The 13,093-nt window shown below is 33.5% G+C and overlaps 1 protein-coding gene across 15 annotated transcripts in view; it reads right to left on the reverse strand.

Annotated features, from left to right (window-relative positions):
• LOC120356820 (dipeptidyl aminopeptidase-like protein 6) overlaps window positions 1-13,093 on the reverse strand; it is a 528,524-nt gene that overhangs the window by 13,153 nt on the left and 502,278 nt on the right. For all 15 annotated transcript variants that reach the window (XM_039447189.1, XM_039447190.1, XM_039447202.1 and 12 more), the window contains one exon: window positions 823-992. In XM_039447189.1, coding sequence (XP_039303123.1) covers window positions 823-992 — 170 coding nt within the window. The remainder of the gene's footprint in view (window positions 1-822; window positions 993-13,093) is intronic.

Genomic DNA, 13,093 nt, shown 5'->3' on the forward strand with positions numbered 1-13,093 from the left:
CGTCAATCGTGAGTCATAAAAAGACATTGAAAAATGCAAAGGTGCCACGCTCATGCTCCTCTCACCTTTTCAGGATGTAAACTTCGGTTAGATGGCTTTTCATATCTCGGACGACGTAGCGCGGCGGCGCGGCGCGACACGAAGGTTCGCGAGGAGACAAAGTGAGAGAGACGTTTCTGAGAGACGCTCGGAATCGCTGCCCTTTAAAGTGACATTATGTTTTCCCCACGAAAAATTTCATTTTTCTCATATGCGCAAACGCCTTTTCATACAGGGAGACAATTAATTAAAAAACGACGGATATTAAAAATGTGAAATGTATCAGATAGCAGAAGTGTTATACATAAAACTTCCGCATTCAGGAAATATTACACGTAAAAACTATTTTACAATTTATTCGCTCAAATTCGTAGCAAAACAAAAAATTACGTTGAGATTTTCAATTATACTAAAAATCGAAACTAAATTTTTGAGCTACTATTATTTTTTTAATTTTACAATAAATTTTTCGATTAAAAATTTCACATAGAACTAACAAAATGCATAAAATCTATTTTACAATTTATTTGTGCATATAGCAAAATAAAAAATGCATAGATCTATATTTACATATTCGAATATATTTGAAAACTAAATTGAATCCTCTAGTAATAGTTATTTTTTTAAATTTTGGCGCAAAATTTTTCAATAAAAATAATAATGTTAATAAAGATAAATTAAAAGTCGATGAATTAAAAATATGGCAACGTGCAAGAGAAAATATTTCTTTATCGTACGTAATGAAAACAATGGAGCAGTGGGATAAAGCTCATATGTACTTACTTTCGGATAGTGGATCGGTATCGCTGACGTGTATTGGAAAGTTAAGCTTCCGGGATATCCGTAAAATGGTATAGTCATTATAGGAGTGCTCGAATCATCGAAGTAGCCGAAGACCAATTTAGTACCGCTCGGAGAAAACCAGAGCGCCTTGTTTGAGCTGAATACCTCCTCTGTAACATAACAGATGTATAAAAGATTAGTTAACACATTATTTAATTCATAATTCTCGTATTTATAAAAAAAAACGTAGAGAAAAATAGATTAGTTTGATTAGTAGACACAGCAAGGATATAATGAGAAAAAAATACTTAATAATTTACTCGTAGGATATAATGTTTATTTCATGAAATAAATTTTCACTTAAATCCGGTGAAATAAAATTTTATTCCTAGCAAATAAACCATCTAATAAGAAAAATAAAATATACTTCACAGAAATGTATATTCGGCCATGGCAGTCAAATTTTTTTATAACTAATAAATACCAAAGAAAATATTACAAGTAACATTTGCTTGCTAACACTTTGACTTTTTTTCTTAGTACACATAGAGAAAAAGATACTTAAAGGTTTATTTCGCAGAAATGAATATTTAAATACGGCGAAATAAAACTTTATTCCTGGGAAATAAACCATCTAATAAGAAAAAGGAGATATATTTTACAGAAATGTATATTCCGTCATTACAATCAAATTTTTTTATAACTAATAAATATCGAAGAAAACGTCTCAAGTAACATTTGCTTGATAATATTTTTTTTATTAGTATACATAGAAAAAAAGATACTTAAAAATTTATTTGTTATGTTTATTTTTTTGAAACAAAGCTTATTTAAAACTAGCAAAATAAAATCTTATTCCTAGAAAATAAACCTAGGTAATAAAAAAATAAGATATGTCCCATAAATATATACATGTATTCTATCATAATCAAATTTTTTTTATAACTAATAAAAGTAAAAAAAAATGTTACAAGTAACATTTACTTCTGAATTTTTCGATTTTTTTCTCAGCTTGCTACGCAAAATTAAAAGTAGATTTGATGATATAACAAAAGAATTATGTGTTCGAAAGCAATTGCTACTTAAAAATAATTGTAATTTTTTTGTTAATCAATAAAATCTGATTACATTGGTTATAAATGTTAAACATGATTTAATGGTATAGCAAAATAATTATAATTGCTTTCAGACACAATTTCTTTGCAACTATCAAATCTGCTTAGTTATAAATGTTAAAACTTATGTAAGTTATAACTTTGCTGCTTTTTTCGTAAATATTTAGTGTAAAATATATGCAATTCAATTCTACAACTTTTTTCATAAATTTGAGGCAGTAAACGTTATTGCAAATATATGAGCATATAACTTGTAATAAGTTTAATATCATTATTAGACGAAATGCGAATTTATGGGAGAAGGGGTGCGCTTTTCATTTCATCGTAAACCCATACTCCAGTCACCAAGTGCATTCTCGATGCACTAGCGTGCACTAAATAAAGTGCAGAGAGACTCAAGTGATCCTCTGCTTTCTTCGCTCTTCGTCTTTTGTACTTTAACGCAAATGAAACCCATGAAAACTTGACAGAGAAAATGATTGTGGATGTTACGCGTGTATCTTGTCGGCTTTACGGTACCGTCGTATTTTTCTACAAGAGCTGCCGTTGGACCTCGCGACGTTTCGGCGCGGTGTCCCATGCGCTAATGACAAAGCGAGAAATTGCGACAATCATTTCGTTCTCATAAAGCTCAGGAACAAAGTTCATCGCGGGGCATTCCACTTGGCATAATTATAGAGCTCACCCCGCGTTCTCGCGTCCTTTTTTGTATTTTGCTAAATAAAACGTGAACGAGAGAGGAAGATACTTCTGATATTGGCAGTTTCACCTCATTTTTCTGCATGGTCGCGTAATAACCATCCCATCAAACTTGCACATATGTATGTTAACTTTAGGGCTGAAATACGTAGAGCGCACAAATTTTAATATGATGTGAAACTACGTAAGAACTAATAAAAAAATAAAAAAGGGCTTTAATTGCTTCCGCGTATTATCTATGTACAATTATAATTACCCAGAAAAAAAGTTAATGTCAAATTAACAATTCATTGTTTCATATAAGCAAGAATATAAAATCTTCTTGGAAAAATTTACAATCTTAAACAGACATAATTTGCTTACATGAAGAAAATTTTTCTTTTCATGTAAGCAAATCATGTCAGTTTAAAATTATAAATTTTTCCAAGAAGATTTTATATTCTTGCTTATACATATGAAACAATGAATTGTTGATTTAATACTAAAATTTTTTTCTGTATATAATCTTTAGTATCTTGTCTAATCTACAGAATTCCACCATTATTAAAAAAATAACCGAAAAATTATTATAATAAGCCTTGTTATACTTTGGTATGTATCTTTGTTTACATTATAATACAAGATTTTTCTTTCATCGAGCTCTCTGCCAGCTAGGTTCGTTGAAAGTACGGTTGCTCCTATATTAATTTTGCGATAAGCACTCGATTAAAGAGCTCGCCGCGCGTCAAAGCACAATTTCTCGCAATGAGGGAAAGCGAGAAGTAATCAAGATTCTCTCTTTGTAAACTTCACAAGAAAAGAAAGTTCAGTCCGAGACTATCCGGCGCATTGCATAATTATGAAGCTCGACCAGAGGCAAGCGGATGTACTTCCGCTTCCCCTTTCCCGTTATTGTGGGATAAATAAAGCGTTATCTGAATAATAGACTCGACTGAATAGTAGACTAAATTCCTGCATTTCAATACGCGTTTACCTCTCGCAAATTATGTTTTTAAAATGAAAGAAGTTCTTGATATGTACAAGTAGAAGGATTGTAAACCGAACTCGAAATCTTTGCCATTTTCATTAACAAAGCGCCATTGGGAGATCCGCATTACTTCTTCAATTCGTGAGTTTAATTTATTTCACCAATCTGGTTTCTGTCTCTCCTTTGTATGCAGACAATCAAACAAGTTCAACTCGGCGCACAACACTATCTTAAAAAAATGGAATTTACTTAATCTGAATTTGCGTTAAAAAATGTCGGTGCAATTCATCTTAAAGAATGAGAAAAGTATGAGAAATTATCACAATTCTTTTAACAATTATCTTTTACAATACAAAAAGGGTATCTTATTGGCCCTATCATGGATATCTCACTTCCGATCATTTTTTCATCTGTTTAAAATAATTTAAAAAATCTCTAAAAAATTATGAACTGTTAAGTTTCTAGAGTAAATGTCTGTATAACTGGTTGGAAAAAATAAAATGTAACATAATTTAATTGCCTTCAAAATTTGGAAGGTACCTAGCTTCTATAGATAAAAATCGATCACGAAATATTCACGATTGGGCCTTAAAGATTAACAAAAAAAAATTATTTCATTTGTATTTGTTTGCAATTTTATTTCGCGATAAAGACAAGGACAACGAAACAATTGACATCGATTCCGACTCAATGAATGCTGAAGGTGCATCTATATGTAAATTTCCCTTTGTTCATCGAACTCCCGTCTCAATAAACAAAGTGCAAACGCATGGAAAGGATCTCCTAGTTAGCGCCGATACCGTCTTTTTTCCGCATGTTGCAAATAAGGATCCCCGACAAAGGGAGACCCGCACTGTCGACGGTTCGAGGGAAAATCGCTGATGTAATAAGCGTCGAGTTCATAGAGCGTGCAGGAACGTCGGAAAGGAGCCGGACGAGCTGCGAAGGAACCGAGCGGAAACTCTTTATTTCGTTTCCTTTCGAAAGAGGGAAGAGAAGCCTTTCGGCTCACGGACGCAGTAGGACGTAAATATCCAGTATTCAAGCTGCGAGGAGCGCAACGTTATCACGTGAGTGAGAGAGAACGAACAGGCGCAAGGGGAAGAAGACGGAATTAAACCCAAATTATAACCCCACGGTGCATGTACTCGAAATGAAGGTTTGTAAAAGGTAAAAGAAATTATCGCAATATATATATATATATATATATATATATATATATATTCTTAATTCAAATATATTGCACAAAGTTCGGAACATTCAGGAGACTAAGACAAAATTTCATTAAAAGCATAGAGAGAATCGCGAAGAGAAGAGAGCAGTTATTTCAAAATCGGAGAAAGACCCTCATTCTCTTCTATACATTTCAAGATTAACCCTAGGGATATACTCAGATATACCTAATGAAATTTCAAAACTTTATTATTGATAGAATTAATAAATAGGGTTATGACTTTTACAAAAAAAGTTAGAAGTCTTTTCGATACCTCGCAGCAGCAGGAACAATCAATTGTCGCTACGCTGTGTGACAATGTGTCTGCGAAATTAATCAGAGGTTTCTCAGACTTCAGTGAATTATACGTAAAACTATTTGTGCAAGTAAGTAAATCTTCTTATTCATTTTCTTTCGAGTTGATAATGTGAATTCATACTTAAAATAACCTCAATTATATTTTTATTATTTTTTATTAAATATGTTGCTCGTAAAATAGTAGTAAATAGTATCAAAATAAAGAAATCTTTTTTATAGTGTTATCTATTATTGAATTTAATAGATTTAAGCTGGAGACCATAGTGAAACATACAGTATACCAATAATTCATATTTGTTTATTATTTATTGCAGATACATAATGTAAACTTTTAACTGTAAAAAGTCAAAGAAAAAATTGTTTGCGGATTTTATCCATATGAAAATGAAAAGAAAACTCTGTTTATTTGCAATGTAAAATTCCTTTTAAGTTTTACTGAGCATTATTGTGTAAGAAATATACAGAAAAATTATGTAAGAAAAATGTACGTAAACAAATTTGTTTTTTTTGTATTTTATATTAATTATATTTCTTTTTGGATAAATGTGTATTACAAGACATTGAGTTCTATAGTGCAAATCTTAATTTTTGTATCAATTTGTCAAATTGCCGAAACAGAAATTTGAAAATTTGTTATTTTTTAAGACTTGCAGTTTTGTTGATAATCAAAATTTGAAATGTTTTTGCTAAAATAAATTTTAATTTGGCTTTTAAAATAAAAAAAATATATGTTTATCTTTATTACCGAAAAATTATGAATTTTTTAAATAGCTACAGTAAAATTATGTTTTTCTTACAACTAGATCAATAACTAATTGATATTTTTTACGGGAAGTTTATCGGTACTTATTATAATTCTAGATTACTTCTGAGTAAGTAGACGTATTTTCTAATTCATTTACGATAGCAAAAATTAATCATAATACGGTAATGGTTTTAAGAAATTATGAAAAAACTGGCGGGGGTTCTTCAAACCCTAGCTTAATAACTGTAAACACGAAAAATAAGTGTGTGTACCCAGGATAAAAACTAATTTCTTAATGAACATTATAAATTAAAAAAATCAAATATATGAATAATAAAAAATTAAAATTTTAATTCTTTTATCATATTCTCGGTAAAACAATTAAAAACATGGTTCAATGTTATAAACAATTTTTGTTATTCTGCAAAGTTGCCAGTTAACGCCTCACGTATAAATCCTTCTAAGAAATCAAGTCAGAAAAATGAGAGAAGATAGCATATTTTGAGGACGTCGTCGAGACCTTTGAGACACTCCCGCTGGATCCAGCTCGCGATGTTGCAAGACGGAAACGAGACGTGAGAGAGAGCAAAAAAAGCTCTGTCGCTGGCAAACCCGAAGGAGCAGAAAGCAACAAAGAGACGAGCCGAGAAGAGAAGAGAATGGGAAAACAGATCGCGCGGGGCGGTGCGCGAGGCGAGGAAGCGGAGGAAGAAAACGCCGCGGCGAGGAAGGAAAACTGCACAAAGACGCGACGCTGCGTTGCGCAGCTCGCTGGACGTGACGAGGGAGAAAAATATCCCGAGGGTGAAATTCCAGATGGACGGGTGTGTACGTACGTGCGCGTATATGTGTGTGCGTGTACGTGCATGTATCGAAGCTGCAACGACGGACGGGATAAGGAAGCAAGCCGGATCTGAATGGCACGCGAAGAAAAACGACGTTGCACACACCAACACACCAAACACACACTCACACACGCGCGCGCGCGCGCGCGCACACACACACACACACACACACACACACATATATACACACACACACACATACACCGACGAAGGGAGTTTCGTCGAGCGACCGATAGATCCGGTTTGGCCGGTCGGCCAATTACTTACGTCCGGCAGTGTCTATTCGGTGAATAAACTTTTTACGATCCCTCTCGCGCGCGATTTTATTGAGCCGCGCGACGTACGTAAGCTCGAATAATTCTTTTGGCGGGCGATTTTCACCGTTTTATTTTTATGAGGGTGAGATCGTGAAGGGTAAAGTCACGAATGGGAAGCGAATTAAATGAAAATGCGTTCGGCCGCACTTGGATTCTTCAATCTCGCCACCTGATCGCTCGGTTTTTCTTTTAAAGAGTGATAACGCGACAGGGAAACGAACGTTTGTGCGAAAACGTGACGTAGGTCATGCCACCTCTCAAATATTTATTTAATGGAAGGTGGGGAAGCAGAGCAGGATAATTTATCTCTTTCTAAATATTTGGAGAGATACGTGCGTACAAACACATAGCGAAATAAATACGCGATGTAAAGTTTACGGACTTAAAAATTATTAAATAGACTAGCGAGGACTAGTGGCGCAGCTAGCAAATATCCAACGCGAAATATTTAGAAAGCAACGTGATAAACACGCAAACAAATATTATAAAGCGTATTGCTTTTGGTTGCTGCTTCATCATCGAAAAATATTTTTTTTTTTTTTTTTTTTTTTACGCGATACGTGAACAGCATTCGGTGCACCGACGCAGGTTAAACAAATTCTTTGATAAACGGCGAGACCGATCCAAATCTTTCTCCGAGAGATATTCCCGTGGAGATTGTCAAACACGTCTCGCAGAGGGGCGAGATAGCGCGCCTCAGGAAACCAACGTGGCACGACGGAGTGAGAACGTAAAAATCACTTCTTGCACTCTGCCGTCGTGTTTACGGTTTTGCACAACAGAAACGCATATTCCGCGCATAGAATATAAATCCACGGCGCGTACAGCGACGTTTTCCATCGAGAAGCCGCATCCAAGCGCGGCATCCCGTAGGCGATTGCCGGGGTGGGTCGAGAAAACATTTCAGAATCTCGATCAGAAATCGGAATCCCGTGAAGGGACGGTGCCATTAGCCAGCCGGGATTTAGAGAAAAGGATTTTCTCTAAATCCCCGCCGCTCTATTAATGTCACATCCGCCATTGTTGAAAGAAGTAGAGAGAGAGCGCGGATTTCCATTTTACACAGGGTGTATCAGCGTCAGGTCGATCGCCCGCTCGCTTCGACTCCAAATGATGATTCTGCAGATACCTGATAACCGCGTTGGTTTACTCATTCACTTCGCCAATTGTAGATCACGTCAACGTTAATCCGCGGAATAAAGCTAAAGAAACGAGGAAATTACAGATACAAGAGCATATTTTTGTTTAATAAAATATCGTGATACTGCATGGTTGTTAACAAAACAGAAAAAAAACTATTTCCTGGTTTCACTGGTCATTTTTTGGAAAAGTTTCCTTATTAAAGTCAAAAATAGCACTTAATAAAAACAAAGAAAAAATATTAAAAATTTTTTATTAATTACAAACAAGAAGTTTTAAAATACGTGGAAAATAATGTAAAATAAAATTTTAATTATATTTTACGCGTTTTAAAAAACTAACATTTGTGTATTATAATAATAACAGAGAAAATAGAGGTCATAAGATACCAGGGAGATATCAGGATAATTATAATTCGCGTTAAATTCTAAGAACCGTTAAAATTATTTTGTTATAGACTATTCACGTATTGTAGGATAATTAATGATTAGTGTTCACTTCCTTTTTGTAAAAGATCTATTTCAGTTTGCAGGTAACAGCGATTTTTTTCACAAGTATTTCTACGTGATTTTGAGAAGTATTTTAGATATTAATTTTTTCTTACTTTAGTCTAACTTGAAGAGGATTTGAATGTAGTTTTGAAATAATGTAACTGAATTTAATATATGTGTGCCGTAACGTCAGTGTACGAAATTATATCATATAATGAGAGGGATCGTGAGATATTTGTGAGTCATTTGCATTACAAACATAAGACCACTTTTGTAACTTTACAATCTCATAGTGAACGTTTGTTTACTACCAGCAAAGAAATTAATTTAAAAAGTTATTTTTTATGCCAAAGAAATTATTTTTAAAAATTATTTTTTTCAAATAAAATATGTTTTATAAAATATTCACAAAATCTTGTTTTGTGGCACTTATTTTATATAAGATTTACGAAAGATTATTGATATTTTTATAATTAAAGTATCTTATTAATTGTTACTATTCTACAACTTTCTGCTATTTCATAAACGCTTTTTTCTCATTTTTAGTAAATTATAAACTACATTCATTTTATATATCTGATAAACTACTTAGAGGCTAATTGGTAGAACTTTATGACTAATGAACTGGTGTTAATAAGAATTGTGTCGCGTTAATATTTACTGAAGTATTAAAAAAAAAACCAAAATAATATTCCACACCATTCTCTTCCTTTTACAAATATTATTTTAATAACATACTAATTATTCTTTTTAATATCAACCTTATTATTGCGATATATTTGAAACACGTTGCAATGAAGTTACTCGGAGAATTACGCTAATTAATTGTTTTTACAATGTAATAACTCGACGGAAGACGAGCGTTGTGATTGATCGAATGTAACGCGGCGGTGAAGGTAGACTGGATCGTTGCGCCGCAGCAAAACGCCTTTAATAATTAATCCGGCACGGAATGCACTTGACACATGGTCTACCTTCCACAAATTTCCCGTATAGTATCCGGGTTTTACTCGTTTGCCGCGTAATTTACTGTGGTATCACCATAACCGTAAGATACGACGTCTTCATCAGTACCTGCCGCGTAGCATGAATAACTTGTTCCGCGCGATATGTTACGTCAATGTGTACTTTATCACATTTACGTTAGGTGGAATTTCCGCGCGCAGTGAAACATTATTAAATAACATTTATCTAATATTCATCTGTAGCATTAGATTAATGCAATATTAGTACAACGCGATACATATAATATTAATATAATAGTTAATATTTAACTGTTACTCTATTATGCGTGATGCATTTCAAAATAAATGTAAAATTTTATTACTAATACGGAAGAGATAAATTCTCTCGTGCTCCAATTAAAAAATAAATTTTATATGATCATATAATTAGTATTATCATTAAAAAATCACGTTGCATTAATGGAAGAGTTTTCATTGTTCTCTTTGATAGCGCGTATCACATCGTTTTCGAGAATGAAACAGCCTTAATTTTTCATGACGTCAAGCTCGTGATAAATTTTTTCGTCCGATTGTCCAAGTGAAAATCTTCAACGCGCGTAAGTCAGTCTGTGTACCGTAGTACAAGCTAAGAAAATCCCGAAGAGCTACGGCAGGAGCTGGATATACGTATGTCATCAGCGAAACTCAAGGCTGACGGGAACAAAATACAGGTTGTTGAGAAGTTCTTGGCGCGCCTCGAGCGACGGTTTGACACTTTATCGACGACTCTTTCGCGGCTGTTCGACTGTGTAAAATCGTGAACGACGGCGCGCACGCCATGCACAAGATGAAACGATTTCGCATCGCCTGCGGTTATTGCGAAATCGATTTCTCACCGGCGTAATAACCGCAAATCTTCCCGATGCGCCATTATACTTTCATTGCGACGTTATTAAAAAAAAATACCGTGATACAATTAATTTTTTAAATAATCACATCAAGATCCCTCGTATTTTTTCGGCCCTCGGTCGAATTCATTGATTCATGTGTAAAATAATTATTCAATCTGTAGAAAATATTTCGTGAAAACACTTTGTTCTCTCCTCTCGTTCGAGAAACTCCGTTTCCATAACGCGCCCTTTAATATACGCCACATGTGAACGAGTCGCTAATTAATCGTCATCCTCGTATTAATTAATCATCACCATTCGTAATGGATTTAGCGCGCAATAACGTAGTCGGCAGTTTGTCACTAGCTCGCGCTACGAACACGCACGGTGCATTCGAACGCATTCACAAACATGGACGTGCGATAGCATTTCCAGGACATTACGACGTCCACAAATACTCGGAGATATCGGCGAAATATTTAAACAGCGGCGTACACGCCAGCGACACCCGCGAATTAGTCATATTAAACACGATTATGCATGGGTAAAGAATGGTATCGCCGTCTTTTGTTAGACGCGGAAAATTTATCATGAGAAATGTGCCTTCAATATTTCTTTGAAAATGTATCTTTTTGAAAGTATACTATAATGTAAAATCTAGCAATTAAGAATGAAATAAGAACGGCTCCAAGAATAAATCAAAAATTGGATAAATGCCAATATGAGCGTAACGCTGTTATTTGAGCGATTGACATTTAAAGAGAGAGATAATAATAATTTAACTCATTATCAATATCCATATAACTAAAAAGATGGTAGGTTAAAAATATTAGAATATTTTTCGTACTATATTCCAAACGTTTCGATTCGTGAGGCGGATACTCTTCAGTGAGGCTTCCGCAGATAAAATTAAAATTTGGACAATTTATCATTATCGCACTACGACAGGAAAAGAAAGTAAGATAGACAGAGTGCCTTTATCTTACTTTCTTTTCCTGTTGTAGTCCAATAATGATAAATTGATCCAAATTTTAATTTTACCTGCGAAAGCCTCACTGAAGAGTATCCATCACGGATCAAAACGTTTTGAATAGTAAGATAGGCAGAATGCCTATACTACTTTCTTTTCCTGTCGTAGTCCAACAATGATAAATTGTCCAATTTTTTTTTCTTAGGTCAAGGATTAAAATTGCTTATAAAATTAAAAAAAAATAAAGAAATTAAAAATAGTTAAATAAATAATAAATTAATGCAACGTTAGAACTAAGCATCAAATACTATACATTCTTTTTAAATTAAGAAATAAATAAAAATAAAATAAATAATTAAAGACATAACTTACAGTGACAAGTAGTAAGGTCGATCAACTGTACAGTAAAATTTAATCTAGGATAAAATAATTTGATATATAGAAATTATGCATTAAATGTAGAAATACTAAGTTCAATGTACTTGTAATAGCGTCGTTATAATGTCATAATGACATTCACAACATATTATAATATTGAAGCAGTATTACCTTACATAAATCCGAGTGTGCTTCACGAAAAATGCGAACGAATAGAACAGAGTTGGCGAGAAAGATAAAAAATATCCGTCAAAACTTTACGAAGAGATATAAATATCAAAAGCTTCATAAAATTGGAAGCTACACGTTCTACGGTTTTTGCTTTATAAAATAAAAAATATTTAAAAAAAGAAAATAGAAAATTTGGGCATCAGCCAACCGTTGGTTGCGCTTTTTTCACGGCATGGTGAACGACGAGCTGTGCAGCGTTGCTCGTGAACAGCGAAATTTTCAAGTCGAGGTTTTAGCCGCTGCAATTCGGATATTCCTTTGTGAATGCGCAAGTCTGATGCTGTTAGGCTAAGCCTAACATAAGCTTTACTTGAGAAAGAAAACGTTATGCGCGGCAATAAGTAAATTTCCAACCGTTCGCGTAATTGTAAGAGAGATTAAACGGACTAACAATTTTAAATATAAATTTTTATCTTCTTAAATACGATCATTCTCTCTTCCTTTCCTTTTCAAAAGGACTTTGAGAATATGTAAATTAACAAGAATGGATTTTAAAAATCAATAGATTTAATAATTATTAAATTTATTGGTCTAGCAATTGATTAAATCTGAGTTAATAATTATTAATTCAAATTTAAGCAATCGCTAAGTATTTCTTATTTGATATCAAGAGACACGGTAAGTAGTGTCTCGCAAATAAACGCGTAAAAGAATCCACATCTCTTTATACCGACACAGAGCACCAGAGATTATCGGATTTCAGTAACGGCTGAATCAATCAAGCTCTAAGTAGTTTCAATCGATACATCTAATAAAAAAAACAATGAAAAGATTAAGTTTCTTTGGTATTTAAGTAACACTGTAAGCCATTACAATTTCTTTTTTATTGCTATAACTATTGTATTTTACAACCTTATTATATTTAGACGCTTAGAAGAGCCAAATTTCTGTACACAAAAAATTTATTTCAATAAAATTTTCTCCCTTTACTGTTTTCTCTGTAATTTTGGAGATTAAATGTTATATTCCATTAAAACCTTTTTAAATTATATGCATCCATTTAGGTTA

The sequence above is a fragment of the Solenopsis invicta genome, chromosome 3, assembly GCF_016802725.1.
Source record: "Solenopsis invicta isolate M01_SB chromosome 3, UNIL_Sinv_3.0, whole genome shotgun sequence".
In the NCBI taxonomy this organism is placed as follows: domain Eukaryota; kingdom Metazoa; phylum Arthropoda; class Insecta; order Hymenoptera; family Formicidae; genus Solenopsis; species Solenopsis invicta.